The 26,823-nt window shown below is 37.1% G+C and overlaps 1 protein-coding gene across 5 annotated transcripts in view; it reads left to right on the top strand.

The window, feature by feature from the left end:
* FRY (FRY microtubule binding protein) overlaps positions 1-26,823 on the top strand; it is a 316,921-nt gene that overhangs the window by 157,350 nt on the left and 132,748 nt on the right. For all 5 annotated transcript variants that reach the window (XM_087436226.1, XM_087436225.1, XM_014791263.2 and 2 more), the window contains exons 8-14: positions 5,214-5,382; positions 8,064-8,156; positions 8,251-8,349; positions 10,019-10,120; positions 20,032-20,135; positions 20,592-20,700; positions 22,359-22,445. In XM_087436226.1, coding sequence (XP_087292352.1) covers positions 5,214-5,382; positions 8,064-8,156; positions 8,251-8,349; positions 10,019-10,120; positions 20,032-20,135; positions 20,592-20,700; positions 22,359-22,445 — 763 coding nt within the window. The remainder of the gene's footprint in view (positions 1-5,213; positions 5,383-8,063; positions 8,157-8,250; positions 8,350-10,018; positions 10,121-20,031; positions 20,136-20,591; positions 20,701-22,358; positions 22,446-26,823) is intronic.

Genomic DNA, 26,823 nt, shown 5'->3' with positions numbered 1-26,823 from the left:
AAGGAAGTGATGGACTAACCAAATTACTTGTCTCTCTGCCTAAATATTCCAAAGAAGTTTATCAGTTTTAAAAGTTTTGTTTTCTATATTCTATGACTGAGTAGTTAACGATACATCATCTGTGAGTGGGAAAATTCCATTCTACAACATCCCTTTACTATAGACCTTACTTAATTCAGCTGAGCTAAAAATGTCCCAGACTCTGTCATGGAAACAAGTCGGGGGAAAAATTCTCATTGCTAAATTTATCTGGCCCCATAACACTACTTAGCAGGCTAGAACAAATTGGTGTTAGCCTATGAGCAATAATAAACTTCTTCCAAAAGTGATGTCACATCCTGTTCACCCATCTTCATCTTGTTCAGCCCTGAGGCAAATCGGGCAAGATCCTGAATGTCTGGATTAGGCAAAATGAGCCAGAGACATAATGTGAATCCAAGCAAAGAGGCCAATTTAAAGCAACAGTGATGCCCTGATCCTTGTGAAATGCAATTCTCAGAAAGAGATTTTTATCTTCAAGAAATGGAATGTCCTAACTTAGTAGCATGGAAAGACCCAATTTATCAAAAAACAAAATTAAAAAAAAGTACTTACTCATCAACCTTACCAAGCCAAAACATAGACAAGAACTCAGGAAACAGACCCAAAACACTCCTTGGCATGACTTATTTAGTCTAACCCAGTTTATCTATTCATCCTGACTACCTATTTTTTCTAACACATGAAACATCAGTGTTAAATGGAAGAGAGGGAGATACATCAACGCCAGTGAGAAATATCAAGCTCAAAGACTGACAGCCACAGAGAGGAAAGAAAAGCTGGCCAAAGCATACCTAAGAACTAAACAGTAGAGTTGTCTGGGCCATTTTGCATCAGACTATATTGTACTTTTATTACAGCCCATTTGTAATAATTGCAGTTCATGAGTCATCGAGAAAAAAAAGCATAATGCGTTTTTGGAGAGATTTCTATTGCAATTGAATAATAAAAGTATTGGTATTTTGAAGGGATAAGCTGCAATTATCTGGCAAATTAATTCATGTGTATTTACTTCATTCCTAGAAAAGATCGGAAAAATGAGTTCTAAAATATGTTTTTTGGCTAATTTGTCAAACCCTGAAACACTCAACATATTCCTTTGTAATTCCTTTGCAGTTGTTCCAGCATCATTCTCTTATGCTGTCATTTGGAAAGTTTAATATGCCAAAAATGACTTTTTTGTGTTTTTCTTAGTTTTTGTGAATTATACATACCAATATTGGTTACTGTAGAATGACCTTCCTTAGCTACATCGATTTTGAGTTGGTTGTGAATAAATTGAGAAACAGTGTCTCAACTGAGCAACATTCTAAGGTTGTAGGAATTTCCACATTAGGTCAGATTTATGATCCACCAAGCCAGCATTTTCTTGCCAACAGTGGCTATTATTTTCTTGATGTCAGTATTTGTCCCAATTCTGCAATAGAAGGTATAAGAAATGCCTCTATTTGGACAATGCTCCGATACTTTCAAATCACAAGAGAACCCCTTGGCCAGTGGGTTCTTGCAGTAATCACAGTAATATACAGTAATCTCAACGATATATTCTCAACCAATCAATGTGTAATTATCCTTTGTTGTTAGGTGGTATAGTCTTAAACTGGTGTCATATTACAAATTACCACTTTCCTTGCTTCTCATAGGTACACCAGGACTATTACTTTATCATTGCCTTAGAAAAGTACAGCCTCCTTTGTTCTCAGGGGGTAAAAAAAAGATGTATGCTTATCTGGTATAGGGTGATTATCTTTTTTTAAAATAAACTTCAGTAATGTAATAATTCTAATTTTAGATTTTATATTTGTTCCCAATGGTAATGCATATGAAATATTTTCTTCATTATTACTTTAGTTATTAATAATTAGTTGTTTAAGGTTTAGCAGAGTCACTATTTTTAATCTTGCTAGTCATAATGCACTTAATTCTTATCATCAAGGGAAAAATTTTTTGCTATTAAGTGATATTCACCCATAGTGTTGACTTTTTCAAAGTCAATTAAGTTAAAATCAGATTTTTAAAGGTAAGTTTTTTTGGTTAAAATCTGATATATTGATTTAAATAGTGATGATTTCTTCTAAGATTCATAACTTTCAAAACTACTTTCTCTTTATGTAATATAATCTTAATGTATATATTCTTATACTCTCACTTTTATAATATGTACTATACATTTTATAGCAGAAGTTTATTTTTATGTGAATATTATAGTATACCACAGATTGAGTAATCATTTAGTTACTAAGGACAGTACTAAACTTTCAAGACATGGTCATTGAAAAGAAATTTATTTTTCCCTAAAATTATTTTAAGGTAAAATAGATCTTAAGTAAATAGATTTTTGGATTATTTTTATGCTAAAATAACATGTTTATGTCACTTGGGACTTTTTAAAGTAAAAGATAGCCATATTTATTTTAAAATGAGAAATAGACTTTTTGCCACTACCTCATGAGAATATTGAAATAGTGAATTATGAAAATAACCTGCCTTTTCCCACCTCTCCTTGTTTTCGTCATGGATTAGAAATGGAAAACAAACTTTCCTAAGTATCTTGTCGTCTTTAAAACAATATAACTCTACCCTATAAGATCACTTTTTCCTTTTAAACTCTCACATTTCAAAGTTAAAACCATAGATAGTTTTTTCAGTGTTTGGGAATAACTTGAATTAAAATATAATTTTTAAAAATCTAGTTTGGAATTATTAAATTTTTATACTCTTAATTGAAAGTGTCACTTCCGTTTCTTTGCCATGCCATTTCTTCTTCCTACACTTTATCCATCTTTACCTCAACTCAGATCCCCTCTGAAGTCTTCTCTAATTATCCAGCCAGAAAGAGCCCCTTTGTTCTCCAATGCCCTGTAGCTTCTTTAAGTCTATTATTCACATAAAAGGCAATGTGATATATGAGAAAGTGATCTGGCCTGGGGCATTCAGTCTCCATAAAGGATCAGAGTGATCCAGGCAAAGTGCCAGGCACCTGCTAACACATCTCACAAATAATAATAATAATTATTATTATTATTCACATGGCTCATGGTCATTGCTACATTGTTTTATCTTCCCAGTTACACTGTACATGTTCTAGTTAGAACAGGGACTACATTTCATAGTGCATGATTGTCTAAGGCAACTGGATATAGTAGAAATTCCTGGAATTTGCATCAGAAGACCTACGTAGGTTTGAGTCTCTTCTTTGTCCCTTTGACCTTCCAAATCTATTTCTTCGTTTGTAAAATGGAAATACATTCACTGCCTGATTCAATGGATTGTTGTGAAGATAAAATGTGATAGAATATAATGTGCATAAAATGTAAAACATCTTACAAATGCATCTTATTGTTATTCCTAGTCTAGACCAGTGCTTTATAAACTTTAGCAGGTCAGAATCACTTATAGGGCTTGTTAAATAAGATTACTGGACTCACCACCAGAGTTTCTTATTCAGTAGGTATAGGGTAGGGCTAAAGAATGTGTATATCTCACAAGTTCCCAGATGATGCTGATGCTGCAGATCTGGGGACCACACTTTGAGAACCACTGGTCTAGACATAATATAGCATAGAGATTAAGAATAGGGACTCTAGAGCCAGACACTTGGCTTAAAATTTTGGCTCCGCCACTTACCAGCTGTGTGAATTTATCTCATTATGAAATCTCTGCCTCAAATTCCTCTTCTGTAAAAAGAGTGTAATCATAGTACCCTACAAGAGTTGTTATGAAGATTAAATGTGTTACTATATGTAAAGTTCACTGAACTTTGCCTGGCATATGGTAAGTGCTATATGTCTACTTGCTGCTATCATCATCATCAATTTTTTTTTCTATAAGAAATAGAAAAGAATTATGACATTGCAATTTGGAATTTATGTTTTCTGCTCCATTGCCTTCTTAAAACCTTTTTAATTGTGAAATATATATAGCAAGCATAAGGAAAAATCCATAAATGGTTTAGAAAAGTACAATTTTAACAAATTGTTACCAAATGAACACCGTGTAACATCTTCCACCCAAGCCAAGAACGAGAAAATTGCCAGCTCTCATGAAGCCCCTTACACCCTACTTGCTGCTCATATACCCCTTGTGCTGCCTTTGGGTGAAACAATATCTATGTGTTGACTGCCTGCTTGATTTGTCCTAAAATTTCTTCTTTGAGGTGTCAAGAGTTTTTGCTCCAAACTTCTGGGATTTTGTTAGTTGGCCATTAACGTTTATAATCATAATTACCCTCTCTAATCATGCTTTGCTCCTAATTGACCCTTTCACTTATTGGGTACCTCAGGCTGATAGTCTCAGGAAAGAAAAACAATGAGTCTTAGAAACTTTCCTTGTTTTTTCTTTTTTTAACTAATAGTCAAACCAGCCATCTCAGGAATAGTTTGGATAACTTTTATGGGTATGTTCCCTTACCCTTAGGTGCTTTGAAGATCTGCTGCTACTTTCTGTTCTCTTAGGATCTATTCTCTTTTTAATCCTATATGATAATGTTTTTGTAATTAATATTATTAATTATTAATATTATTTTACTTTCAAATAATACAAATAACCCTAAGTTCCTTGGGGACTGTGTCTTTTTAGTTGTAAAATCTCATACATGTAGTAGAGAGCTTATTCATCTTTTAGATCTGATTTGGATTTTCCCATTACTAGATTTTCCTTCAACCTAAAAATATTTTTTTCAATAATTATTAACCTAAAACTGTAAAAGAAACAATAACAGAAAACTTTAGAAATGGATGTAGGAATGTTTCTTGGCATTATTTGCTGTCACTGTCAGAAATAGCTGGCCTGGTATGTTATTACTCATATGCTCACAATTGGGTACCTAGGCCCTTGGGCTCTGCAAGTATGTTGGAAATGGCTAAGCCTGAAGACATGGAGCTTTCCTCATGCTCATTTTAAGAGCTAGACCATTTCGAGAGGGTCTAAATCACCCTGGATCTTCTCCCTAGCCTGAAGGAGATGTTGAGCATCTTATAGAATAAGAGAAGAAAGGAGAAGATTGGACTTTACCAAATCCCCAATATCAAATCCTTACAAAATGACAGCCATTGTATTTCAACTGATTTGAAAGACCCCTGTCACTGTGCCCTGTCACTCCCTAGATGCTGGAGGCCTCCATTAGAGTCATTTTCCTACTCATTATGTGAAAATCACTCATGTTCTCTTCTTAGATTCCCTGCTGTAAAGAAGAAATTTATGGCAGAGCTAAAAGAATTACGGCACAAAGAGCAAAGCCCATATGTTGTTCAAAGCATTATCAGCTTGATAATGGGGATGAAATTCTTTCGAATTAAGATGTATCCAGTGGAGGACTTTGAGGCCTCTCTTCAGTTTATGCAGGTAATGTCTTGGGCAGAAGATCTATGGGACTAACAACCTGAGCAACTCCCTTCATCAGAATGACTGACCTGGAATGTGAAAATCCATTCACTTGTCAACGTGGAAAAAAGTCCTACTTTTTCCGCAATAATTCATAAAGTGCTTTGTAACCAACAATAGAGTTTCAGGCACATAATTTCATTTTTAAACTTTCATATGATCTTTGGAGTAGGGTGTACGGTGAAATGTCTCATTTGCTGACTTTTTTTCTCTTTTTTACCTATTGGCTACCTATTGTTCTGTGAATTAAAATATAGCTGATTTTTTTACTCTTTAGAATTGATAGCAGTGAGCTGGCTATGTTAACATTCATAGGCGTTAGAACTTCAAATAATGAAGAAATCTTTTTTATTCATACTGTAAAAAGGAATCAATTTTTAAAAAATCAACCAAACCATACAAGTTTTGGTGTCTAGTACACAGTATTCCTCATTATGTGCTAACCAAAGAATTGTTGCTAACGAGGATTTCTCAGAATATGCAACCCTATTAGAGTTTACAAAACTTTAGTATCTGAAGGGATTTTTCTAATGCTGCTGTGAATTTGATTTAGTGAGGATCTTAATCAATAAAAAGTTTAGATATAGAGGTTATGAGTATAGGCTGTACCAATTCATACCCACTAGGATGGCTGTAATCAAAGGGACAGACAACAGCAAGTGTTGGTGAGGATGTATAGAAATTGGAACCCTCATACACTGCTGGTGGGACTATAAAATGGCACTGCAACTTTGGAAGACAGTTTGGCAGTTCCTCAAATGGTTAAACCTAGAATTACTATATAATGCAGCAATTCCACTTCTAGGTGTATACCCAAGAGAAATAAAAACATATGTCCACGCAAAACCTTGAATGCAAATGTTCATAGCAGCATTATTTATAACAGCAAAAGAGTGGATACAACCCAAATGTCCATCAGCTGATGAATGGATAAACAAAATGTGGTATATCCATACATGGGAATATTATTTGGCCATGAAAAGGAATAAAGTACTGATACATACTACAACATGGGTATACCTTGAAAATATTATGCTAAGTGAAAGAAGTCAGACACAAAATACCACATAGTATACGATTCCATTTATGTGAAATGTCTAGAATTGGCAAATCCGTAGAGGCAGAAAATAGATTAGTGGTTGCGTAGTGCTGGAGGAAGCGGGTATGGATAGGGAGGTTGGGGATGACTGTTTTAAGGGGTGAAAAGTTTCTTTTGGAGATAATGAAAAGGTTCTAAATTTGATTGTGGTGAAATGTGTACAACTGTGAATATACTAAAGCCATTGAATTCTATACTTTAAATGGGTGAATTGCATGCTATGTGAACTGTATCTTAATAAAGCAGTTTCAAAAAAAAAAAAAACATGAATATAGGCCATGTATCAAATTTCTTGGGTTTGAATTCAAGGTTCAGCACTTACCAGCTCTGTGACCTTGGGCAAGTCACACTTAATCCCTCCCAGCCTCACTTAGTTTATCTGCAAAGTGGTGTTAATGACACTGACCTTAGAAGGTGATTCTGAGGATTGTTGGCACATGGTAAGCACTCAGTAACTGTTAACTATTTTTATCCCTCTCTCATACTAGTAATTTGTGTATCTGTGTACTTGAATGATGATTTGAGAGAGTATTTACATACATATGCAAAATAATGTAGGAAAAGGCCCACAGTTATGGGAACCATAAAGCTCCATTCTGTACTGGGAAAACTGTCTCGATGGCTTTCCATGCTGGCAATGCCTATCTTGGACCGATGTCTTAGTATGACATTGATAGACTGGAGACTTTATTACCTGTTGTTGGCGATGGTCCCAATGTTGACTAAAAATAAGTGGTAATAACTAATATAGATATTAACATGTCATCACAAATACATGTAGCCTTGGACTCTTCCATGCAAACAATACCTAACAAAGACCACAGTAAGTTACTATCAAAAAGGCCAGGAAAGAGAAAGAGGCTGGCAGAATTTTGAACAGGCCAATTTTCTTGATAAATAATTCCCTGGGCAACCAAAAATACCCTTTCATAGACAGCAGTCCACAGGCAAAGGCATCTTAGCATGAGGAACTATTCCAAAGGTTTCCTTGTCTGAGATGGGAAGGGAAGCATTCCAGACTTGCTTATGAAACTATCTGAATAATAAACACACCTAAAATGTCAGGGCTAACAAGTAAACAGCTCTGTGCCCGGGGCTGTCAGGACCTAAAATAAATTTAATGTCTTCTGCCTCTCTTCCCATGTTTACCTTACTGGGGATCTGTGTTTGTGGGTTAACCAAGGACTCAGGACCCCACACACAGTAGGATAGTCAATAGAAATTTGTTGGAAATGAATGACTGAATGAATCAACCATTAAGTCAGTGGATGAATGTCTGTGTGCTGGTTATAGATGTTTTGTCCTTTCAGCATAGTGATTTGAGATAGAAGTAGCAGGAGAGTGAGAAAACCAGCCTTGCAAAATGTCATTGGGGCTATTGCAAACTTGAATATAAATGCTTGAATCCAATGATTTTTTTAATAGATTATAGAATACACTATGTTAGTATGTATGATTGAATTAAGAACTATTTACTTAAATTTGTTTACATACACACATTTCAGTCTATTTTCCCTCCCTTTACTCTTTCTCTACTTCCTAGGAATGTGCCCATTACTTCCTTGAGGTCAAAGACAAAGATATTAAGCATGCCTTGGCTGGGCTTTTTGTTGAAATTCTTGTCCCAGTTGCTGCTGTGAGTTACATTTTCATTTTTAAGAACTTCTTTAAATTGGATTAGAGAGTCAACAATTTCATTAATATAATATTAACATGCATCTCTATTTCAGGCTGTTAAAAATGAAGTCAATGTTCCCTGCCTTAGAAACTTCGTTGAAAGCTTATATGATACCACGCTGGAACTTTCTTCTCGAAAGAAGCATTCCTTGGTTAGTAACTGTGAGAAAATCCAAAACACAAAACTGCAGAGACTAAAGTTCCTAGGCTGAAATCTATTTGAGAGTCATAAGAGTTCCACAGATGGGAGAATTACCTACAGCTCCCTCAAAAAGTGTTAGCATTTCAAAATTTGGAGTTTGCACTTAGTGTTGACCGTGATTGAGTCACAGTGATATGAGGGGATTAGACCATGTCACCTGAGATGACCCTTCTAGTCCTAAGGATTCCGTTGTCTATTTGCAATATTGGCTTCACTTGATTTTTGTTTTAATTCCTGAGTTTTTTTTTCCAATCTGAAAGCTGAAGTTTATAACAATTTCTCTTCTCAAACCCCAGGAGCCTTCACTGGCTAATTGCTGTCCTGATATTCAGAATCAAAATGGAACCAGGCAGGAAAGAGAGTTGGGAGACAGAGAGTTGCCCATAGGAAAGATTCTCTGGAGGCTGCGAAAGCTTTTGTCCTGAAGAGCAATATAGAAAAGTCTTTTAAACTACCACAACCTTTTGCCCTCAGTGGTAAATAAAGCTCTGGTTTATGAATCGGCAAGCAGTATACCAGCTGTAATTGCAATAGTATAGAGGAAGCACGTTCCTTAGGTAGCTGGTTACTGGCACGGTTTCTGCTAGTCTTCAAATATGAACATTGCCACCATTACTTGAGCACGTCCTCAGAGTTGCTTTGCTGGCAACGGTGACAAATTTGCTCATTTGTCTATATTCTGTGGTCATTGTGACTACCTGCTTGTATATATATATATTTTTTTTTTTTTAGATTGCTGGCTGGAATTAGAGTTGCACTCAGTGGTAGCAGTAGTTCAAAGTCAATTTAAAACTAAGTTAGTGGATTGCTTAGCCCTGAATCTCATTGTGGCCATTGTTTTTAGCAAATTCAAGTTAACGTATGAGCGAGTTACATTTTTGTTTAAATCTTCACTAGCCTTAATTTTTTGGGAGCCATAAAAGTGTATGCTGTCTATCTGGTTTGGCAAAATGGTGATGGATTCTGCATCTCTGTTTTTCGGGCGGCCGCTCATTAGCTTTTCTGTCTTCTCCAGTTGCTGTGGGAAGCCAGCCCAGTTAGACAGGAAAAGCACAGTAGCACCTCTGTTTATTCGGTCGTAAGCAAATTCCTCCTGTGGTTAAATTTGTCTTGGAGGAATTTACCAATGCAATAACATTTCTTTTAGGAATCTTCCTTAATTACAGGAAGATTGCATGCAAAAGAAAATATATACACCTATCTCTAAGACAGGGACAAACTAGTAGATGTTTATGAACAAAAAAGCTAATAATGTTTTCAAAATTACTATATCTTCCTGCTTTTTTCTGAAGATTGAGAGTGATCCAGGATAGTGAGTTTGTTTTTAATTCATAAGTGAAGACTAAATCAGTGAATCGGATTTCTACTTATTATACATGACACTTATTATACACTATACATAACTCTAGATTATTCCATCCTCATCATCATCAGAAAGCATTTGCGAAATGCCCGCCTCTGCATGGCACCCATAGGGCCTTGTTGTGTTACAAAGCATCCTTTTTATTCTGGCCCATACAGCCTCAGAGGGAGATGGGTAGGTAGTGGTTCCAGAGAACATGTGTTACCTGGCTTGTTGAAATATAAATCATCCTGTGACCCATCTTCTTTCTCCTCAGGCCCTGTACCCCCTGGTGACCTGTCTGCTCTGTGTCAGTCAGAAGCAGCTGTTCCTGAACAGGTGGCACATTTTCCTAAACAACTGCTTATCCAACCTTAAAGTTAGTATTTGTTGGCTGAAAAAAGTCTTTTATAAGAATATATATGAGTCTTAGGCTGGTATATGTGCTTCTGAGAGTAATTCCTGATGTTTGTGGGGGAATTATGATATATTATTGGAATAATGAAAAAAATATTAATACGGGTTCTCCTTATTAAAAATAGGCAGTTTTAGAAGGTGACTAGGGATAAGAAAAATGACTTCACATTTTGGGAAAAAATCTTTTCTGATAAGGGTCACTTTAAAGGTAGAATTAAATCCACCTTTATATATATCGGTTGTCACATTTCATCTAAATGATTTTTAAAAATGGAGGACACTCTTCACGGGCAGAGGCATGTGAACTAATTTTAGAAGCTCACCTATACCTCCTCCCTCCTTCCTCTACCCCCTCCAGCCTAGTGAAATATTTAGGGGAAAAAGTTCTATTCTGTGGGAGGTTTGAGCTAGCAACGGAGAACACTTATTTCCTGTCACTGTTACTTGTGATTATTTGAGGGTATTTTATGCGAGCCACATGACAGTCGGATCAGTCCTAAGCATTCACTGAATGACTGCTCTCAGGTAGGCAGCACAGGTGCTGGGTGATATGAGGAATAAAGTCACGGTCCCTGAAATTGAAGAACCTGCAGTTAATACAACTGTAATGATTAGCTTTAAAATTGGCTTGATAACTTTAAAGAGGTAAACATATTTTAAGTTTTAGTGACCTATTGATAAAAGACAACTAAATGAAAACCATCCCTAACATAAGTGCAAATAGCGTGTATTTTTCATGATTGTTCCCAGTTGTGTCCAAAGATGTTGAATTTATTTTACAAGTTTGATATTTGCTTCTTTAAAATTTTTGAACTATATTTAGTTGTAAAATCCTGTATGTGCTTATACATGTTGCCTTGTCTTCTTTTTTTCTGAAACACTTTAATTTAGTGAAGTGGTTAAGATTAATTATATTATTTTGGCATGTACCATAATCACACAGTAATCTGCATTAGAGCTGTTTTAAGCACCAACTGTGTATTGGCTCTAAAAGCTGATTGTGAAATCCAAGATTAGAATCATTTATTTTCTTCAAATTGGCAGTGAAACATAATAGCAGTGGATATAGAATTAAGCTTTTAAGCATTCTGAAAAACAAAATGCTTTTCAGGGTTATCAACCATTGTATAATGGCCACCTTCAGATATTTTATTCAGGGATTTATCTGTCTGTCATTCACCTCTAACCTGCAGCCCAATGTCATTTTTTTATTATGTGGTGCACTTTTAAGTTATCCAGTTATTACTTTCAGTTAAACATAGTTTTTTTTTTCTTTTACATGTTACACAAATAGAAAATGGTCATTTTGTTCAAAACAAAAAGGAAATGATTAAGAACGTTCACAGTGCATTTTTCTGTATATATTATGCTACATACGTTTGTGATGAATTTTTGTTAGAATTAAAATAATATCTCACATGACAATTTATTGTTAAGGCCAAAAAGACCAAAATTTTTTCATCCAAAGGTGCTTTGGAAATATAGCAGCATAATCTTACTCGGGAACTTAATTGCTTCAAAGTTAGAATATTCTTTGGCGCTCTGGTGAAAGCCCACCGAAAGGACTTAATAACAGGGTTATAAGTGGCCCTAGAGAGAAGTGGGGCTGCACACTGACGGTGTTTCCCCATGCAAACATTTCAAACATTAGGATTTCTAAAAGAGAAAGGCAATAAGGTCAGAAAGAATATAGAGACTCAATAGTATAGAGAGATTGAACCCCATCCATAATTCAGTTCAACTCACGGTAGTTATGAAGTGCCCCTGTGTGAGACACTAGGGAAGGTGCTGGAAGTGGGAAAGAGGGGAAGTCAACTGTCTAAAAACTAGGTATGGAATAAAGTCCCTGTCTTTGAGGAGCTTAGCATTTCCTTGGGGGATATGTAATGAAGTTGCAGAATGCATGATCCAGACAGTGAGGGATGTAAAAGTTGGGAGTAGGGAGATACTTGTGCCATTTGTAGAGTCTGCTACCCCATGAAGCATGAAAGAGGTCGTTATTAGGCAAAGTAAAGGCAATGATATTTTACTTTATGGGTAATAAATTCTTGGAATTCATCATCCCAACGCTAAAAGATATAAAAATATCCTCGAGGAATTGCAATCGGAATAAAATTGTTTCACCTATATTTAGAACTAAACCCAGTAAGTTTTAAATGGAACCATTTTAAAATGTCATAAATATACAGAAAACCTTCCAAACCTACTCACGAGTCCTCAATAGGGAAGAAATACCTGAATAATGTTAGTTAACATGGCTTCAGAAGTATACTTTGTCTTGAATACCTTCAGTATTTTATGGGATTCAGAGCCAATTATATTGTTTCATAGAGGACCACCAAACCAGCTCTTCCCCCATTCCTCTTCCCCATTTTGCCCTCCAGCATCCTTCCCCTTTGTCTCCCCCTCCCCTACACATGCTTAAGTATAATGAACCTAGTGTTTGAACCCTACACGTTGAACTTGGTAGCCATCTTTGATGTGTTCTGCAGAGCTGAGTCATGAAGGTGGCAGCTTGACATATAGCAGAATAGGAGTGTGTATGATCATGAAAAATCTGTTGCTTTCAAAGTAAACAAGCTCTCAGATTCAACGCTCATTTAGTATCAGTGACCTGGTTTATCCTGAGTGTCACTCTGTCAGAAGCACGCTGCTTTGGTAACACAAACTTGAAGTCTTTATTTACACTTAGTTAACTTGGTGAACCCATATATTAGCAATATACTCTTGTAAAGTGATGAGAAATTTACAGCACCTTCTCGCCACAACATTGACATCTTTCAGGAGCTCTTGGTCAGCAGTTACCTCCTTTTTTCTTCTATATATTTTAAGTCAGAGTCTGAACATATTGAGCTATAAAAAGATGAAACATTTCCTTCACATCTGCCATAATATACCTAATTCTAATGAAAGGAAATATGTTTTGGAAACTTGATTTAATGGTACTTTTAATTTTTGTTATGAATCCCCACTTATTAATAGTTCCTTTAAAATGTAGTATTTATTAAGTGTTCATAATAACTGCATGCTAGCTTCTTATCCTTCAAAATGGATGTGCTTAGGAGAATTTGTTTATTTCTTTTCTTTTATAATAATGGATATAATACACCAGTGAGGTCCAGATTACAAAAACAAAACAAAACCAAAAAAGAAATCTCAAAAGCTAAGCAATGTATTTACTCTTTGGTTAATAACAATAACAATAGCTCTCATTAATTGGAGATCTATTATGAGCCAGGCTAGTGGTGGGGGCTTTACCTACCTTGTCGTGGATTATCATGGCAATGTCACAGGCTGCATTGAGCTCTCCCTATACTTTCCTGGATATTATTTATGTTTTTCTAAAAATTTTGCTCAGATAGCAATACTTCATCTGAAGGTTAGACATTAGTCAGCCTAGTTTCATAGTCTTAGAAACCAAAATACAGAATTAAAAATGATTCTCCTGGGGCCAGCCCAGTGGCACAAGCGGTTAAGTGCGCATGCTCCACTGCGGTGGCCCGGAGTTTGCAGGTTCGGATCCCAGGCGCGCACTGATGCACTGCTTGGCAAGCCATGCTGTGGTGGCGTCCCATATAAAGTGGAGGAAGATGGGCACGGATGTTAGCCCAGGGCCAGTCTTCCTCAGCAAAAAAAAAGAGGAGGATTGGCGGATGTTAGCACAGGGCTGATCTCCTCACAAAAAAAAAAAAAACGATTCTCCTTTCAGCTCAGTCACTGCTTGCGCTAAGACTTGAATATATTCACTTATTCAGTCAGTCAGTTGATCAACAATTCTTTACAAGAAGTGTACCAGGTGCTATTCTAGGTGCTAGGAATAGTGATGAATAAGATAGTAACACTCTCTGGTCTCTTAGACCTTGTGATTTAGTGGAGGAGATAAACAGTAAACAAGTAAACAAATGCATTAGAAAAAAACTTGAGATAGTGATAACTGCTATAAAGAACATCAGATAGGATATTATGATAGAGAATGATGCATTCAGGAGGGGCAGGGGAGGGAGGGTACAAGGAAGGTCTTTTGATTTCCATTGAGAATCTCAAAAGAAGCGTGGCTGCCGTAAATATATTTGAAGAAACTTGTCTTCAGCACTTAATATATATTTGTGTGTAATAATCACAATTAAGTTGAAGGAATGCTTTTTATTTACCTTTTCATATAATAGTAACAGTATTAATAATATCTTTATTTTATAAATGGAGACATTGAGTAATATATTAAGGGTTCCACAGTCATTGCTAGAATGCATTAAAATGTATGGCACCATTTATTTTAAAACTACTATTTTCTTTGTAAATATCAAATTTAAATGGTACAGTATTAGCTTTTTTAAATATTAATTTTCAAGAAGTAGTTATTCTGCTTTAATATTAACTTCATTTCTGTAAACTTGAGAAAATCTCCTATCATCTATGTTTCAGATCTGTCAAAGGCACATTTCAAAGTAGAATTTATAAATTCTAATAGTGCATGTAAACTGGGTCTAAAAATTGGTGATCAGATGACAAGTGTATTACTTTCCGTGAATGCCTTTATTATTTAGCCATTGAATAGAAAAATAATCTCTGTAAATTGTTGGTATGGTAATTTTAGAGATTATCCTAAACGATAACACATATGTTATTTGGATAATACAGTCATCAAAAAGAGTGAATTATGATCAAAGCAAATTGATTCAGGTATCAAAAGGAAATGCCAAAAAGAAGAAAGTTGTTGACTATGATGTGCAAGGAAATATAGCAGGAAGAAATAGATTTATTCCAATGGCTTTAGTTGAAATGGAAGAGAAGACAAGAAGGTATTTGAGTATAACAAAATCAAAAATTGACTAAAATTGTTTATCAATCTACGTCGATAGATCTTTAACTGAGTGTGCATGAGAATCTCCAAGGAAGCCTGTTACAAATGCAATTTCTTGAAACCTACCTTCAGAGATTCTGGTTTAGAACGTCTGAGGTGCAGCCAAGGAATCTACATAAGAAACCCCGGTGACTTGGTGCAAATGGTCAGCTGATCGACCTTGAGAAACATTGGTTTGTCCAATGACTCCATCCACAGCCAAGTCATCCATGAATTCATTTCTCCCTACTTGTTACTATTAACACTGAATTGCTTTAAGTAAATCAAAAGCAAAATTTAAAGAAGGTGGGCATGGTGTTGGGCAGGCTGACATGTCACATGAGGTGTGTCAGTGACCAGCACTAAGATAAGATGCAGGGATATAAGGAAGATCCACTCTGAAGCCTACTAGTTTCTTAAACAATTTTATTGATGTAGCCTCAGAGGCATAATAGATAAATTAATTAATTGTTGGTTAATTAATTAATGGAGAAGCAGATTCCAATGGAAGAATAGTCTTTTGATCTTGAAGTAGAGATCTTTGACATAGAAATCAGTGGTTTGAGACATATGCCAAAAATGTCTACACCCTGAAAGCTTATCTTGAGCCCCTATTACATTAGCTGTTATTGGAATACAAAGACAATGAGGAAAATTCCTGTTTTCAAGTAGAGTATAGTCTGGTAGGTGCCAGTAGCATATTTGAGCTGCCTCTATATACTATTAAACTGAAGTGGAAAAATTAATGCTCTGAAGACATTAGAGCCAGATTTTCTAGGCTCAGATTTTGGCTCTGCCACTTATTAGCCCCTCTGTGCCTTGATCTCCTCATCTGTAAACTAAGAACAATAACAGTATCTACTTCATAGGTTGTTGGAGTTAATATATGTGCAGCATTGGTGACAATGCCTGATATAGTAAGCACCCTGTAACGTATACATTCCAGTTTCTGAGAAAACAGTACATATTGGAGCAGAAGTCAGTTCCTATCCCAGCTGTCATTTACTAGCCTCATAACTTAGAGCAAGTCCTTTGGCCTCTCTCAATGATAAAATCCCTCAATTGATGTCATGGTATGTGAAAACACTTTTGAAATATCAAAATGCCATACAAGTGTAAGATGTTTAGTAATATCATTATATCATGTAGTTTAGCTTCAGCTATATACCAAGAGTTGCCTTTTGTATAAGTTCTGTATAAAGAAATCTGGCTTATGCATCAAGTTGTTCAGCTACTACTCACAGTTTGCTTTTTCTTAATTTGATATTTACTGGTAACTTGCTGTATGTCACTGAGGACACAAAGATGAACAAACCAAAATTCCTGGAGCTCACAGTCTGGTAGTCAACATAGAAGCAAAGGGAGAGAACAACATTCTAGAAGATAGAGAGCAGGGGCACTTGGCATTCTCTGGGGTGGAGGAAGGAGCGGAGGGGCAGGGGAATGTAACAGAGGAGGTAGCATCTAACTGCATCTTGCCGGGGAGTAGGAATTTTCCAAGTAGACCAAGAGGAGGAAGGCATTCCAGGCATTCAGGGAGTTGCAGAAGGGATGTTCCGGCACAGGGCGCAACTAGCCCAAGGTAGAGGCGGGAGGTCGTAATAGGGGAGCCAAGTCATGAAAGGCCCCTCATGCACCACATCATGGAATTTGGACATTGTCCAGGATGTGATTAGAAGCCACTTAAGGACTTTAAATGCAGGGAAGTAAACAATCACGTTTACAGTTTAGGAATATCATTTGTTAGTGCCGAGAATGGAAGAGAGGCGAGGAAATCATTTTAGGAGTCAATTGCAGCGATCTGTGATATCATCTTGAAATGCTAAAAATTATTTACCAGTGCAGGATCCACAGGTAAAACAAAATAAAAACTTACGTCAGCCACTTTACTTCTCAGTCTCTATGGGAGCAAAAATAGACAATCTCAAACATAGTCTTAAGAGTGAAATAACATCAGTCACAACAAGATACACCAAAAAGATAATCATGGGTAGGGGGTCAGAAAAAAGTATAAAAGAAATTGAAGTTAAACAGAAGACAGTAATAAAAATTGTTTACACTAGAGATCTCAGCGAAGCTACTCATTGAAGTTTGGATGATACTCATCCTACCCCATCAGGTTCACAACATGAGATAAGGCACACGAGAGAATTTTGAATGATACACTATGGAAACATAAAATACTTTATATACTATACCGATAAAGAGAAATTCACAAAGGAGGAGAAATTTCCACTAGAATGGAAGCTCCCTGAAGTCAGGGACTACATCTCCCTTGCTTGCTGCTGGATCCTGGTGCCTTATGCGTAATAATAGTTACCATGGGCAGGAACAGTACCAAATACCCTATATGTTTTAACTCATTTAATTCTCGTAACACTTATAGGAGGGAGGTAGGGTTATCATCCGCATTTCACAGATGGGGAAAATCAGGCCCAGAGAGATTAAGGAGCTTCCCGGAGGTTGGCCACGCCATTAATAAATTGCAGAGCAAGGATGGATTCAAACCCAGGCAGTATGTGTCTAGAGTCTGCTTTTAACCACCGTGTAAGCACATCATAGACATTTGCTGATTTGGAGTGATTGGAGGAAAGATAATTAGAATTCCCCAAATTTTTAAATGATAGAATACTTTAAATGCAACTTTACTAGTTCAGTACTTTACTAAAGTTCCTTTATGTAGCAAAAACATTTGACAAATTATAAAGTATATCATATGTGTTTTACTAACAGGCAAAAGAATAATCCTTTGTGTATAAATGTATGCTTCTAAAAAGGTGGGGCTTTTTTTTCCTGGAACTCAAAAAAGTAGTTATAAAGTTTATTTGGAAGAATAAACATTCAAAAATATCTAGAAAAAAACTAAAAATAGAAAGAAAAGAAAAAAGAGCAATGGATGGTGGAAGGTAGCGCCAGATAGTAAAACACGTTATAAAGCCTCAAAAATTCGAATGATACGGTATTAGCACCTGAATAGACAGGCTAATAGAACAAAAAAGAAATCCAGAAAGAAACCAAAATGCATATAGAAATTTAGAATTTTATAGTAATGATCACACTAAAAAATTATTTTAAGACTGCATAGACATAAGAAATCTATCTTTCCTCAATCTAAAAAACTACTCCTTATAGTCTTTTCCATAGAATTTATTTATGTGACTCATCTTTATTCAGCAAATAGTTTAAGGTGAACTTTATCCTTGATAATCTCCAAATAATTATGAATTCTACAAAAATCAGTACCCAAATTATCTACACTAAGAATAAAACAGCTAAAACAACTATGACAAGGTAAATAAATGAATAAGGGAAGAGAAGTAGCATAAAAACAAAAGACCTATAAGAGAGTTGAGTGACGCTGACAGACCGTTTCACAAACATTCCTCGGTCCCCTGCAGAATGGCAGGAATTCTAATAGATGTCAGGGGTAAAATGCCCTTCCTTTCAGATATCTAAACAAGACCCTATGTAAAGATTTAAAGGGCTGTGCCAGAGGTTTGTGTGAGGGTCAGGGAACACTCAGGAGGGAATAATTAGTTTTAATGGGATTCAGGACGTTGAGGAGGAAAAGAGTAGCCTGCGTGAAGGAGGGGACATTCAAGTTGACTATAAAGGAGTAGAGTTCACCTGTAGAAAAGAAGGATGCAGGGTGGAGGCATTGAGGGGAACCCACTCCTGACATGAAAATGGAATGAATGTGGCCTAGCTAGGTTCAGGGAGCTCGTGGGAGAATAACAGGATGGGAGGCAGAAAAGATAGGTTAGAGCCACATATTGACTGGTCAGGAATGCCATGCCAAGAAATGTTAACATGATCCCATAGGCATCAGGGAAACCACCCAATCCGTGATTTTTAAACACAGAGGAATATAATACGTGTCAGACAGGACAGTGGGAAGGGAATCAATTCCCTCCTCTCTCGCCTATTTGTTATTGCCTGGAAGGCAGCAGCTGTGTCACAGCTGGTCTCCCTGCCTCTACTCCATTCCCCACACTGCAGGCAGGGACTTCCTACCTGGTCTCCTTGATCTCAGTGGCTTCCTGTCACTGTCATGAGAACCCTTATTTAATATGCCATATGGGGGTCCCTCGTGTGACCCCTGCCTTCCTCTCAAGGCTCCTCGGCCACTGCTCCTTCACCTGGCCCTATGCACTGGCGTATAAACTATTCCCGGGTTCCCACACATGACCCTCTCACCAGCTCTCTTAGCTTCCATGTGCTCTTGCCTTTGCCTAAAATTCCTTCCCTCCTCATCATTTTTTAAATACCATTCAAAGTGTCTAGTTCCAAGCACAGTACCTGGCCCATTGTAGCCACTCAAATATTTGTTGAATGAATGAATGAGAAATGAATGGGTTAAGTTCATCTGAGTTTTTGTCTACCCCTGGAAACTTTTTCTGACCTTGTTCCCGGAGTTTGCCATAGGGTGCCCTAATTCCCAGCCTGTGTTTCCCTACCAGTGTTTCATACTGTTTTAGAGTTGAGTGTTTATTATCCATCTCCCATCCCCCATAGATTTTGAACATCTTAGAGAAAAGGATTATCTTTTAGCTCTATGTCTCAGGTTCTAGAACACAGTAGCTACTACACATTAGTCTCAGTAAACGTTGGAGGGTATTTAGATGGGAGATGAGGAGGAAGATTTGGGGAATCAAAGCAATAGCAGTGTTTACAAGGGCATAATCAACAATAGAAAGAACAGATTGATTCTTCTCCTGGTGCTAGGGATACGAGTTCCCTAGGGCTGGAGGAAGAAGGCAATCTCACGTATTCACCTTGGCAAAGGAGAGAATGACATGACTTCCCCAAGAACTACTCTGTCCCGCCCTTATGGCTATTTGGATCCCTCCTCATAGATTATTTGCCCAAAGGGCACTGGGAGGCAAATACCCTGTAAGTCCCAGATGATGCAGTGTGCCTCGTAGGCACCCTGCCCACCCACCTGGGGCCCACCATTTCCAGGCATTCAGAAAAGTATAATCTCCATACATCACCATTTAATCTGCAATCTTACATCTTGGTTTCTGTTGTAGAATAAAGACCCCAAGATGGCTCGAGTTGCACTGGAATCTCTGTACAGATTACTTTGGGTTTACATGATTCGAATAAAGTGTGAAAGCAACACAGCTACTCAGAGGTAAGGAGCTGGCTTGGGTTAATGGTAACCACACACTCAGCCAGTGAAGAGGGTGTTTTGTTTTATTGCTACCTGCACTAACCAAACTAGAAGCCGTTCAAAACTGACAGTTTCTAAAAGGTCTAAGTCCTAAGGACATTTTCAGGCTTTCCTTAGTCATTGGCTCAGCAGCCGTTACTGAAACTCCAGCCTCTGCCAAGACTGCCAAGTTCCGTATGCAGGGCTGCATTTGCCACTTTAACAAAGGAAACAGCTATAATTTTCCAGCTGCCCTCAGTTTTCCAGAAAAACTTTTCATGGAGTAATTATGCTAATGGAAAAGGGATGAAGTGGTTTGTTTTCTTTTTCTGAATTCTCTCTGATGCTTAGATAAGATGAAACATCTGCCATTTTCCCTTAAAGAACTGGAGCTCAGCCAATCTTGCTTGTTTTCTCTTTTTTCCTCTTATCTTTCAGCCGTCTTATAACCATCATCACAACACTTTTCCCCAAAGGGTCCCGTGGTGTGGTACCAAGGGATATGCCTCTGAACATCTTTGTGAAAATCATCCAGTTCATTGCCCAGGTAATGGAGAAGCTTCTGGCAGTGAGAGTATTCTAATTGCCTTGAAGTAGCCGATCTCCTCCTTATGAATTACGAACAGATGAAGAGTCTAAAATAATATCTTACATGTATAGACTTTTCAGAATGATTTTGCAGGTGTTTTCACACATAGCTTATTTTCTTTTTGCTTCAAAACAAATCGTGACATGAGTACGTCAAGTGTTTTGAGCATTTGGCAAATGAAGGAACTGAGAGACAGAGTTTAAGTGACTCATGTAAGGTCACAGAGCCTGTTAGTAAAAGGGTCTCTTGACTCTTAGTCCTTGTTTTTTCCTGGTTCTCTGTGCTGGATCCTGTTAAGGCAGGAGGAAGCAGAGAGTCTGATGTTTGGAGGAAATCAAAAGAAGACACTTTAGTGAAGTTTGAAGAGTAAGTAATAATGCTCTAACTTTCACCCTGTGAAAAAGAAGAATGCAATAGGAATATTAGCATTTCTCAAGCACTTACTCTTTGCCACGAGCTGTTCAAAGCACTTTACATGTACTAATTTACTTAAACATTGGGTCCAATAATATTAAACGTAGTTTGCAGTGTTTAATGTACCATTTAGACCTAAGATTTTGACTTTTTAAAACACTTCGTGAGTAAATGGTTTTACTCCAACTTGGACTTCCTTGTGATTTACAGAGGAACGTGGAAAGACGATTTTTCCATTTCAACCTCTGCTACGTGTCAGCTTTATCCCCTTAAACAAGTCAGAGAACATCTTTTTTCTCAGTTTCTTTATCTGCAAAATGTGGGTGAAAATGCTTGCTCAGTATACCTCAGAATGTTGTGTGGATAAAGAGAAATAATAGGCATGAAAATACTGTTGAATTACAATTGATATTGACATAAAGACTTAAGGTTCAATTGTTACTTCACAGGCTACTGAATATATGGTATCTCTCTGTGTGTTTGGTACAGTGAAATGCTTCTAATATTTGTACTTAGGGAAAGGATATTATTTGCTTTGCAGGTGGATGAATTAATGTAACTTTTCTACACGTAGTTATCATATGGCTGAGAATGGGCTTTGATTATTCTGGAATACGTTATATAAAATAAACCTGTCATATCTTGGTAGCCACTGTCTCGAATTATTAGAATCTAGCTTAAACTTTCTCATTTAAGTAACCTTAATATGTCTTTTTTGATGATTATTCATTTCACTTGCAGAATTGTCTATTACAATATGAGCCAAAGGACTTGTAATGCTAGAAAAAGAAGAAAATGGTCATTTTGCAGTGTTATTTTCAAAAATACATTTTAAACTGAGTTTCAAGAAGTTAGCTTCTGCAGTACAAGCAAAAAGAGCTTGGACTGTGTATAAGCCCAGACACACCAAGGGTTTTGGTTTTTCATTTTTTGTTTTTTTGTCATTAGTCATTCTGTGCTTTAGGGGCTAATTACGTATATCATATAATGCAGGCATCTCTGCACGCCACCCGAAAACAGAAGCAGCTCCACCACAGGTTCAGATGGGCCTGGTCCTCCTTCAGGGATTCCCTGTGAGCCGTAAAACTGAGCAGAACCTCTCTTCTTTGAGCAGCCACCTGTTTGGTGCATATGATGAAAATAGACATTTTACGTTGAATTTGTATTTTAACACTTGCTTTGTTTTCTCTTTTTCACTACAGGAACGTTTAGATTTTGCAATGAAAGAAATCATTTTTGATTTTCTTTGTGTGGGAAAACCAGCAAAGGCTTTCAGTCTCAATCCAGAGGTATGAATGATCCTCTTATGTGCTCCTAACAGAGTGTGCATTGGCAGAGCCATACTTTTGCTCTGCAACTTTGGGGAATGGTGCGAAGGACATTTTCTCTAAAAAGCCTTCTGTTTATTTCTGTCCATGTTATTTGACTAAATAGTAGAGATGATGGAATTTCAGAAGTAAGGTTTTGGATGAATAGACTTAGACTGATGAAAGATTGATGTGCTACCATATTCTGTTCTTGTATAATAGAGTAAACCTTGCCCAAAAAGATCATCTGTCACTACCAGTCACGTTGTTTTATTTTAGAAAAGTCAGTGCTTTTTCTTTCTTTTTTTTATTTTATAATTTTTATTTATTTATTTTTTCCCCAAAGCCCCAGTAGATAGTTGTATGTCACAGCTGCACACTCTTCCAGTTGCTGTATGTGGGACACGGCCTCAGCATGGCCGGAGAAGCGGCGCGTCGGTGCGTGCCCGGGATCCGAACCCCGGCCGCCAGCAGCGGAGCGCGCGCACCTAACCGCCAAGCCATGGGGCCAGCCCCGAGTGCTTTTTCTTATAACTATTTTGATGCAGATTAACAGGTTGAATATTGGGAAGTGATGAAACAGAGAAGAACAAATACATGTAATAATAAAATACTAAAACATAGTAGAATTAAATAAATAATGTACGAATATATGTTCCTGTGGCAGCGTCCCAACTCAAAGGCCAGGCATGCCAAAGTATAATTGGCATGATATACAACGTGGAGTGGTGGGGCCAAACATAGTTGGCCAACAGAAATATGCCTGGCAAGCTGCCTCTTTGCAGCCCTTTCCCTCTAAGATTGTAAAAAGAACACTGAACCCGAAGTCAGTGGAGTTGGATTTGCCACTTGCCTCAGGCTCTGCCACTTTTACGAGCTACGTGACATTTGCCTCTCTGAACTTCAGCTTTTTTTTTAATACTAAAATGGATAGAATACTTTTCTAGATCACCTTGCAAAATTATTGTGATATTACAAACTCGTAAGCAAAAAAAGTGAAATAAATTGCACACCATAACAATTTTTTTTAAAAGATTGTTCCTGTCATCAGATATTATCTGGCTCCTTCATTCTGTCAATGAGAAAGGACGCCTAGAGCCCAGAGGCTCAAATTAGGCAGCTGGTTAGTCGCAAAGGGAAGGCAGGTCTCCTGGTATCCTCAAGCTTCTTCCCGCCACATCCTGCATTCTCTTCTTGGTGCTAAGGTTGCCACATGTCTATAGACAGCCCAAGAAGCCCCCAAATGGGAGTTTCTGTCTGGTGTGTAATCACATCACAGGCTTCTGAAATGGCTCTAGTCAATGGAAGGAGGTAAATCCAGTGCAAAGCCAGGGCTTTCTGGCTGGAAGGAAGCCCAGAGCACAGATAGTAGAGTCTTCTCTTGCTTGGGAACAATGGTTCCGAGTTATTTCAGTGGATAAAGGATAGTCTTTGCAATAAATGGTGCTGAGCAATTGGGCATCCACTTGCATAGATGTTACGGAACTTCGACCCGTAATTTGCACTGTAAGCAAAAATTAACTCAAAATGAATCGTAAACCTAAATGTAAAATCCAACATTATAAATCTTCCAGAAGAAAACATAAGATAGAATTTTTGTCACCTTCGCTTAGACAAAAATTTCTTAGGATACAAACATAAATTACAAAAGAAAAAGTTGATAAATTGAACATCATCAACAAAAGATCTGCACTTTAAAAGATACCGTAGATTAATATTAACTGTTAATAAAGTGTAGAGCGAAAAGTATTTGCAAAACATATATTGACAAAGCACTTCTATCCAGAGTATATAAAGAACTCTCACAACTCAACAGTAAGAAAATAAAAATCATGATCTTTTAAATGGGCAAAATGAACAGCCTCTTTACCAAAGAAGAGATACAAATGGCCAATAAGCCCATGAAAAGATGTTCAACATCATTAGTCATTAGGGAAATGCAAATTTAGACTATAATGAGATAGGCTGAGAAGGATACAGAGCAACTGGAACTTCATACTGTTTTAGTGAGAATGTAAAAAGGTACAGCCACTTTAGAAAACAGTTTGGCAATTTCTTATAAGGTTAAACATACACTTACCATATGATCCAGCAATTCCACCCCAAGGTGTTTTTCCAAGAGAAATTAAAACATATGTCCACAAAGGTTTGAACAAATATTTATAGCAGCTTTATTCGTAATCACTAAAAATAGGAAAGCAACTCGTGTTCAACAACTTGCTAAAGAAATTGCGAATCATCAATGCAATGGAATACTATTCAGCAATAAAAAGGAGCAAACTACTGATATTGCCACAATATCTCAAAAGCATTACGCTAAGTGAAAGAAGCCAGACATAAAAGGCTATGTACTCTTTGATTCCATTTATATCACATTCTGGAAAAGGCAAAATTGTAGGCAGAAATTAGATAATGATTGTCAGGTGCTGGGGCTGGGAGAGAGGACTGACTATAAAAAGGCACAGGGGAACTTTTTGGGATGATGATTTTGTATCTTGACTGTGATAGTGGTTAGCTGACTATATATGTTTCTCAAAACTCAAAGAACTATACAACTGAAAGGAGTGAATTTTACTACATATGAATTATATCTCAATAAACTTGACTTTAAAAAAATGAAGTGGACATTCTCGCCTACAGTATATATTTACCAGCAGGAACTTGTCAGACGTTTTCTTTAATCCTCACTATAGCCCGGTATGACCAATAGGTATTATTATCCTCATTTTATAAAAAAGAAGCTAAGGGCCGGCCCCGTGGCTTAGCGGTTAAGTGCGTGCGCTCCGCTACTGGTGGCCCGGTTTTGGATCCCGGGTGCACACCGATGCACCGCTTGTCCGGCCATGCTGAGGCTGTGTCCCACATACAGCAACTAGAAGGATGTGCAGCTATAACGTACAACTATCTACTGGGACTTTGGGGGAAAAAAAATAGAAAAGAAGCTGAGACTTGGTCTTGGGAAGGCTGAGTAATTTCTCAAGACCAGACAAAACGTAAAAGGGAGAGACATGATGCAGAACTATATAAAATACAAAAAAGAAATTATTTTTGAAATTAAGTTGAAAATATACGTCCCAAACTATCCCATCTTACTTCTGCCCTTAGTGTTGTCCAGAGGGAAGTAAAACTAAGAGAAGTGGCGAGGATGGTTCATAAATTGGATAATCCAGTTGCAAATAATTGAGGCTTGACCATCTATATCAATCCATGGGTATTCTATTGGTACTGCCTCTCCTGGATTAAACATTGTATTTCCTCACCCAAAGCATTGCTGTATCTTTAGAAAAATACACAAGCCTAGAAAACATTTCAAGAAAGAACTACTAAAATAAATGTGGGAACTAATGGACTTGGATATACAGTGAAATTTTTTAAAGTTAATAATTTTTCATTCTAGAAAGTGGAAAGAGAATATTATTGAAGGCCATAAAATCATAAAGTACACTTTGGAGTGGGTATAAATAAGCCAGAGAAATGTTCACTAAATCCTGGTTGAAATCTCATTACTCCTTAAAGCCTGAATAAATAGTTTTACAATGAATAGAAGTCAATATTACTTTATGTTATAAAATGTAATCATGTACCACAGAATAAGTGATACAGGCAAACCTGACTTGGACATATAACTTCCCACCTACAAGTTATATGGCCTCAGTTTCCACACCTGAAAAATGGGAATAATCATACTTTCCTTGCATGGCTATTTTAAAGAGGAGAGTTAATGAGTAATTCTGGATGCATTTTAGGGACTCAATAAATTGTAACTAGATTATCATTGTTAGTACTAGTAATTATTTTCTGCTGTAGATAGTAGTCTACTTTGGGAACTGATTACTTCATGTGGTTTTAAAATGAGTGTAAATGTTTTACACATGGCTATTTAAGGAAGTACAGATGTTTTAGTCCCTTCTGACCTTTTAATATTATCACTCCAGGGAGCAACTATCTTACTGAGTCATCTTTCAGAGCCAATATTTTGCCTTACCTGAGCCTAAAGAAGAGAACGATCTGGCCCAGAATGGCATTTCTTCTAATAAGCTTGTATGCTCCTATCAGTAACAGGTTCTGTGGCACTGAATTTTTAAAATTTATTTTCAGACTTGCCAGCCTTTGTGAATCTAAGTCAACAACCTGCAATTCAGAGCAGACGATGTTTGTTCTGTGGTTCACATTTAGAACTCTTGCTTGTTTTCATTCAGTCTTTGTGAATTAACGCATGTGGCATGTCTCTCCTTCCAGGAGACATAGAGCCCTTTATGTACCTCAGTTACCTCAGTTGCAGCTGCTCCAGAGGGTGACTGCCTATCCCTTTGAGGTGCATCCAGGATCCCCAGACAGAATGTGATGTATGACCATCTCA

This window comes from Ceratotherium simum, chromosome 10 (genome assembly GCF_057802395.1).
Source record: "Ceratotherium simum simum isolate JZ-2026a chromosome 10, ASM5780239v1, whole genome shotgun sequence".
NCBI lineage: Eukaryota > Metazoa > Chordata > Mammalia > Perissodactyla > Rhinocerotidae > Ceratotherium > Ceratotherium simum.
Note: the sequence above shows the minus strand (reverse complement) of the source record. Positions and strands in the feature narration are given on the sequence as shown.